At 38.4% G+C, this 7,858-nt stretch overlaps 2 protein-coding genes across 2 annotated transcripts in view; both read right to left on the reverse strand.

Annotated features, from left to right (window-relative positions):
- The window catches only part of LOC102192660 (uncharacterized), a 5,407-nt gene extending 4,348 nt beyond the window's left edge, over positions 1-1,059 (reverse strand). The window contains exon 1 of the mRNA XM_005750005.1: positions 1,005-1,059. Coding sequence (XP_005750062.1) covers positions 1,005-1,059 — 55 coding nt within the window. The remainder of the gene's footprint in view (positions 1-1,004) is intronic.
- Positions 1,060-5,648: 4,589 nt separating this feature from the next.
- LOC102201300 (uncharacterized) lies at positions 5,649-7,074 on the reverse strand. Its single transcript, XM_005750034.2, has 5 exons — positions 7,018-7,074; positions 6,204-6,917; positions 5,964-6,089; positions 5,848-5,879; positions 5,649-5,762 (listed from the first exon to the last, which is right to left on the reverse strand). Exons 1-5 carry the CDS (start codon positions 7,070-7,072, stop codon positions 5,649-5,651), a joined length of 1,041 nt encoding a protein of 346 aa, XP_005750091.2. The 5' UTR covers positions 7,073-7,074.
- Positions 7,075-7,858: the final 784 nt, after the last annotated feature.

Below are 7,858 nucleotides of genomic sequence, written 5' to 3' on the forward strand. Positions count from 1 at the left end.
TTTTTGAGTCTCTGTGTTCGTGCTACTTCCTGTTTTATTTTGACAGTGTCTCGCCCTGTATTCAGTATTCAGTGCATTCAGTTTTGCTTCCCCTGTCTCGTTATTTGTCCCTCCTGTGCTCCCATGTGCCTCCACTCTCCCTAATCACCCTTTTGTGTATATATTGTGTGGGTTTCCCTGTTGTTCCTTGTCAGGTCATCTGTTCTTACCCACCTGTGTCTCTATTCCTTCGTGTTTCCCAGTTTCGATTAGCTATTAGTTGGGTTGTCTGATTTGTACTTTTACATTCAACCTAATAAACGGCACATCTTTGGTTAAAACTAGTTCCTGTTCTCTTGTGTTATTGCGCCTTGGTCCTCTCTCTGCTTCACACAATCTGCAGCTGCAGATCATGACAACTCCCACCTTTGTTGTAGCGTTCGTGTCACATACAAGTGACGTTGTGGGACAAGTCCCAGTGTATACTGTACAGTTCAGAGTCACAGAGCTTCCTGGCTGGATGGTTTCAGATGCTGATTGCTGGACCACAGCCTTGATGTTCAAATCTGAATCTTTAACACCAAAAGTAATGCTCTCTGAAAATGTTGATGTGTACAAATTGGAACATATACAGTAGTAAGTTCCTGAGTCAGAAATGCGCACATCTGAGATTATTAAGTCGTTTTGACCTGTTTCAGTATCCAGGGTGAAGCGTGGATCACTCTTGAATGTATCATAAAATGTGGGATTGTTTTCATATACATAGAAGGTAGAAATGAGTCTTGGTTTCTCTCCCAAAGTTTGCTTATAGCAGTAAAACCATGGAGCTCATTCACCTTTACTGTAACAATGCAAAGTCACGCTGTCCCCAGTTTTAACTGATATGAAATGTCTTTCTTGAGGAACAGAAGAAGAGGTACTCAGGTTGTTTGTCTGAGCTGAAGTGAAATAAAAGACAGACCAAATGCAGGTTATGGACTCTTTAAAGCATGAAAATACATTGAAGCTTTCAAAATCAAACTCACCCATTTCCCCCGAGAACAAACATGTGAGACAGATGACAAACTTCGCAGATGTCATCTTCTTGAAATAATCATGCTGAATGAAAAGAATCTCAAACCTTTCTTCACTCTTCTTACAGAAGACTGTGCCTGATTGGCCAAGCAGAAGTGACACAGTATGTCTTTTTAAGGAAACATGATCACATAGTGGGAAAAAACAATGTAATGTTTGGTTTTCTTCCTGAATGCTATCGTTATTTATATTTACTGCGGGAAGAAACGGTAAAAACAGCATTTAATAAGGAAAATGCTCGAAAGCACTCTCCGCCTGTGAGCAAAAACAAAACCAGAAAACCCCACCCTTTCCTATTGGTCGAAAAAGGACCATATCGACCAATCAAAAAATGATATGGCAACATGGCATTTAGTTGTTTAGGAAGGGGGAAGTTTTAGGAGTGATGGCGGTGTTTTGAGATGTGAGATTTGCTACGTTTAGCGCAAATCTTGTGTAGTTAGTGTGTAGTGTAGTCAATAGTTTTGTTGTGTGTGTCAGAACAATGAGGCGACTGCTGAATGTTACAGGTGTTGCAGGATTGATACATCTCCTGCTGTCAGGCCTGCAGGTATCAGGCTGTTGTTCTCCTTTATCTCATAGTGGACAGAAATTATTTTTTGGAGTGGCACAAATAATTTGTGTGGCATCCGATTTGATGCAGAACAGCTGATTGTTCTGTAAATAGTTTGAAATGTTTATTTAAAAAAACGCCTTGGCTGCATTTTTAAGTAAACAGCTGTAAAAAACTTTGTTGTTTGCAAAAACTCTGTTACTTTTTGAAGAAGTAACTATATAATTAATTACCCAACATTGGTCATTATATACTGTATTTTGCAGACAGAGTGTTACAGGACTCTCTCCCAGACCACAGACTCATTGCTCATTGCTCACAGTGGTCCAAGGGGCCGCTCAGGGAGTTTGTGTGTTCGCTCAGACACATGAAAAATTAGAGGGAACATTGGATGTCACCCATAAGATATGCTAAATTTGGAAGTGATATGCTGGCCTTTATTTGGGTAACTGTAAGGTGCTTCTAGATATCATTGTCTGCATTTTTTCCATTTGAAGCTTGATATCTGAGAATTACGAAAATTAAGAAAGAATCTCTGTCTGAGGACCAATGATCAAACTGTTTGTCCAATATTCAGAAAGGCTCAATAAGTGCCAGATATAAACTAATCCAGTTTAAAGTCATTCACAGATTACATTTTTCTAAACTTAAACTTAACCGGATCTATAATTCTGTATCCCCCTTATGTGATAGATGTAATATCGGTGAAGGTTCCCTTGCACATCTATTTTGGCATTGCCCTGTCTTGAAAGCTTTTTGGAGCCAGATTTTTACGTGGTTTTCTAACCAATTTAGGAAAAAAGTACCACTTGATGGTACACTGGCTATACTTGGATCATTTGCATCTATCGAATCTTTTTCCTTTTCACAAAAACAGATAATTACAATGGGTATGCTTTTTCACATTCCCCTCCCCGGACACTCCGCTCATCAATGGGTTCCCAGGGTTACAAAAGCACAACCCACAGATTCACTGGGCCAGGAAAACGATTGCTAGCTGGAGTCTTTTTGTCTCGCTAAGATCAGTTGTTCCCGTAAACACAGGGTTCTCCTTCCCACAGATCTCACAGCCACCTGGTTTTTCCTGGATACCCTCTGAGTATCATTTTACAGGAAGTATTCAGTATGGATAAAATGCTCTAACTCCCACCTCACCGTCCATATGATTGTGCTATTGACCTATTACCCAGAGGTCTGCTGCTGTCTGGCTGACTTTACAACCTGTCTCAAATCCATGGAGAAGTACATTCAGGAGTCGCTGCCAGCAGGAATTATCAGACTGTCCTCTTCACCGGAAGGTGCTGGCTTCTTTTTTGTGCCTAAAAGGGATGGGTTTCTCCGGCCATGTATTGATTATAGAGGGATGAATGACATCACAATAAAGAATAAATACCCACTCCCACTCATTTACTCAGCTTTCGAGTCAATCCAGGGAGCCAATGTCTTCACCAAGTTAGACCTCCACAATGCTTACCACCTCGTCCGGATACGGAAAGTAGATGAATGGAAGACAGCGTTTAACACACCTCTGAGACATTTTGAATACCTCGTTATGCCATTTGGGTTAATTAATTCTCCCGCTGTCTTCCAGGAGCTTGTGAATGACATGTTCAGAGACTTTTTGGATGTATTCGTTTTTGTCTGTTTTAAGGACACTCCTAAGGACATTTTATGACACTGTGGTGGTGTCTGCTATTTTCTATGTTGTGGTCTGCTGGAGTGGTGGAATGGCAGAGAGGGACAGGGGGAAACTCAACAAACTGGTCAGGAGGTTCAGCTTTGTCCTGGACTGTCCGCTGAAGTCCATCAAGCAGGTTGGGGAGGAGAAGATGTTTTCTAAGCTAACATCTATCATGGACAACACCTCCCACCCCCTACATGAGACTGTACGAGCACTGAGTAGCTCGCTCAGCAGTAGACTTTTACACCCACAGTGTAGGAAGGAGCGCTACCGCAGGTCATTCTTACCAGCAGCTGTCAGACTCTATAATGCAGCTTAACATTCTTTTGGTCATCTTACTCACCAGCTTGTTCGTTTACTGTACATTTTATACATAGCTCTGTAGGTTTTATACATAACCCTGCACATTTTAAATATATCTCTGTACAATTTTTTAAAAATTTTCTATAGATATTCTGTATATTGTTACCTGTATATACCTGTGCATGCAAACTTCGGTTGCTTACGTTTATAGGACCACTTTGTGCCCTCCTTTTATATTTTATTTTCCCTTACTGTAAGAGCTCCGTAACACCGAAATTTCTCATCCGTGGGATAATAAAGGTTTATTCTATTCTATTCTATTCTATTTCAATCAGGTATTAAAGCACTTCACAGCTGAGTCTGCACGTTTGAGAGTTTTTAAATGATATCTTACTAACTGCTGAATCTGGGAATTCCGTCTTACTTGTGCTTTTGGGTCTCACAGCAGGTTTTGATACAGTAGATCACAACATATTAATTTCTCACCTAGAACATCATGTTGGAATTAGAGGCACTCCCTTGGAGTGATTCAAGTCATACCAGTGTGACAGAAGTTTCGTCGTCTCAATTGGGAAATTTTAATTATCCTCCGCCCCCTCCCATGTGGTATACCTCAAGGATCCATCCTCGGGCCCCTTCTTTTTTAGCATTTACTTCCCTGTGGCCATATTATTAAAAAACATAAAGTCTCATTTAATTTTAATGCAGACGACTGTCAGATTTATCTACCCCTGAAAAACAATGACCGTAAGATAAATACAGTGGTGAGAAATAGCTTCTTTCAGCTGAGGCTGCTCTCTAAAGTCAAACCTTTTATTTCTTTTTGTGACTTAGAGAGTTTTAGATGGATTTGTGACCACACACCTTGATTATTGTAAGGCATTTTATTGTGGTTTATATTATATCAGGCTTCACTATCACGCTTGCAAATGGTCCAGAATGCTGCTGCTTGCCTGCTGACAGGGACACGCAAAAATGAGCACATTACCCTTGTTCTTGCCTCTTTACACTGGTTGCCTGTCCATTTCAGAATTCATTTAAAAATTCAATTGTTTGCTTTTAAAATTTTAAATGGCCTGGCTCCAACTTACCTGTCAGACCTTCTACACCTATATACTTCGCAACTGACCAGTCACTCCTTGGTGTCCCCATGCCAAAACTGAAACAATGGGGGTACTGAGCTTTTGCTGTTGTGGCCACCAAATTATGGAATGAGATGCCCCTGCATATTAGGCTGGCCCCAACTGGCCACATCACTTTTACAAACACATATTTTTTCCAAAGCTTTTTAGGAGTAGTACTAGTGTCAGCTAGTCAGTTTTAGTCAGTTTTTGGTCACTCTTAATCATTTTTTATTTTGTTAATTTTATTTATTGTATACTTTATTGTCTATTTTAAATTTAATATATACTGATTTATTTTTAACTTGTTTTTTTAATTTATGTATTTATTTTATTGTTATTTATATTTATTTCTTTGTCTGTTTAATGTATGGTTTTTACCTTTTATCACAGTTTTTTGCTGGAAAGCACTTTGGTCAACCATGTTGTTTTAAATTGCTTTATAAATAAAGTGGGATTGGATTGGAATGTTAAACAGGTGAGAAAAAACATGCAGGGGAAAGTCACTGTCAACAGGAACACTTGGAAGACTACTCCTCACAATAATATTATACATTTTTACACAAAAACTAAGCCTCATCATGTGAATACAGTAAATACCGCCACAAAAACCTAATCTTATCACAACCATTCAACAATAAAATATGGAATCAAAACAAGTGTCCAATACTGAACCCACCATAATAAAGAATCAAAACTTCAAATGATTAATAAAAACCTCAATACAACAACAAATCCAAAAAGACAACTAAAAATTTGAAACTTCAAAAATAAATTAAACCCAAAATCCAAAACAAATTATCTATTAGAATTACATTTACGAGAATTTCAAAAATATGCAAGTGATCAAATTCTGTTAGCAGTTAAATAAAGAGAAGATGCCAAAATCATCACTACAGCAGAAAGGTAATACTAAAAATCATTATATCCATTATGTTTACTTTATACCGGAGTACACACATTCCTCCTGGGTGTTGCTCGTCTGTCTTCTTGCTTGTTTCGTCCTAATTTTTCTCAAAGCAGCATAATGAAGGTTGTCCTCTTGGGTGCTCTGGATACCAAAAGAATCAAGATAACAATTCAACAAGAAATGTCATTTCCTAAAAACACATGAACTTCCACACTTTAAAACTCACCTCTAAATTTACAGAATCATTTGCGTTTGAGTCTGCTGAGAAAAAAAAGGAAATGATTTAAACTTAAATGCCACTATTTTAAACCACAAGAGTAAAATATGAACAGAAATTCTAACCTCTGGATTGGCAGTTGTTCCTCTTTTTCATCTTATACACTAAAAGAGTTGATAACACACTGATGATGGTGGTGAGTATTAAAGCTGTGCTTAAGAAATACATCAGGGCAGCAGAATCTTGCCAAACTGTAAAACCAGGAAATGACAGAGCTTTTTAGCTTTTCTTCCTGAGTTCATCAAATATGATCTGCTCCTATTTATAATACAATGTGAGTCACCTCTGATGGAAAAGTGACTTACCCCCAAAGTCCAGCTTGGTCCCGTTTCCAAACAGTATGTGTCCACATAGGGCGACAGCACAGTAGTAGATCCCAGTGTGAGACACATTCAGGCTCTTCATTGTCAAGTTATAGACACAGGTGTGTGTTCTTTTGTTAGCTTTCCTCTCACACTGATCATTCCTGACTCCATGGGTGTAAAAGAGTCCTGGTTGAGAATCTTCAGAGTCTTTGAACCAGTAAACACTGTGTTCTCCATCACAGCTCAGCATAGTGTGCACCATACAGTGCAGACTTACAGAGCCTCCTGGCTGGATGGTCTCAGATGCTGACTGATGAACTAAAGCTCGTATGTTTAAATCTAAATCATTGACACTGACAATAATGGTCTCTAAGAACGTTGATGTGTACCAGTAGGAACATATACAGTAGTAAGTTGCTGAGTCTGAAACACTTAAGTCTGAGATAATCAAGTCGTTTTTTCCTTTTCCATTATCTAGTCTGAAACGTGCACTATTGTTGAATGGACCATGAAATTGAACAAAATTGGTTTCTGACTTATAGAAGGTAGAAATGAGTTTTGGTTTCTCTCCTAAAGTTTGTTTGTACCAGTAAAAACGTGCAGCAACATTCTGTTCATAGTAACAATGTAAAGTCACGCTGTCTCCAGATTTAGCTGATATAAAACGTGTTTGTTCATGAACAGAGGAGGATAAACGCAGGTTGTTCTTCTGAGCTGTGGTGAAATGAAAGACAAAGCAAATACACATTGTGGAACATGGCAGCCGAGAAAAAAGACCTTAAAAGAATTAGACTGTGGTTAAACACAAACTTACCAATTACACCCAAGAACAAAGATATCAGGTAGAAGACAATGTGTGCAGATGCCATTGTTCCAAACAGTCGTACTGAATAAAAAAATGGGGAGTCTTCACTTTTAAGAGTGAAGAGTACATTTCCCTGGCCAATCAGAAGTTACACAGTACATGGAAAACTAGATCACATGATCAATGACATCTGTAGTGTTAAACTTAGTAGCTGAGAAAAAAAACAGAAGAACATCATAGTTTAGATCAGAGGTGAGATATATTAGATGTCAACTCGTTAAATATCCTGTAGACAATGTGATTGTGTTGGGCAGTGTGAGACCCATATTTAATGTATTAAACCATGAAAAATAATACACAAGCACACAAAATATACCATTACCTTTTTAATGTTTGTTATGTTAGATACATTTTGGGAAGTTTTGATCTTTTTATATTTTTGAGTTTGTGTTTAGGATTTTCTGTTTTGTAGGATTCAGATAATTATTTATTCAAAGTTTTTAAATGACATAGCAAAGAAAAATATTTATTTGTGCCCTCTTTTCCCTGTTAATGCCCTACCTTGTGTGTTGTGAATTGACTACTGAGTCCCCGGTGTTCTTTCTGGAGGCCTGAGGAATCTACGAACCGGGCGAAACTGTGAAAAGGTAACAAGAGTTAATACAAGTAAATGCTGAAAAGCATGAGAATGGTCTTCGGGTCTGCCGTGGTATGTTTACAAGTAGAAAAATAAAGAAGTGAAAAAGAGTACCGTAGAGAATACATGCTAACTGTCATGAAACAGCTGTGCAGGCAGGCAGGAAAGGACCCAAATGCAAACTCACAGAAAATGGGATTTACACTCAAAATA

Source organism: Pundamilia nyererei, unplaced genomic scaffold (assembly GCF_000239375.1).
Source record: "Pundamilia nyererei isolate P.nyererei 1_Seehausen unplaced genomic scaffold, PunNye1.0 scaffold00260, whole genome shotgun sequence".
In the NCBI taxonomy this organism is placed as follows: Eukaryota; Metazoa; Chordata; class Actinopteri; order Cichliformes; family Cichlidae; genus Pundamilia; species Pundamilia nyererei.

Excerpts from the sequence above, each read along its gene's own strand:
- LOC102201300 (XM_005750034.2), bottom strand. The coding sequence starts at position 7,072 with ATGGCATCTGCACACATTGTCTTCTACCTGATATCTTTGTTCTTGGGT. Across the intron at positions 6,090-6,203 it reads GACCAAGCTGGACTTTGGGG|TTTGGCAAGATTCTGCTGCC; the intron begins GTAAGTCACTTT and ends CTGGTTTTACAG. Across the intron at positions 5,880-5,963 it reads GAACAACTGCCAATCCAGAG|ACTCAAACGCAAATGATTCT; the intron begins GTTAGAATTTCT and ends TTTTCTCAGCAG.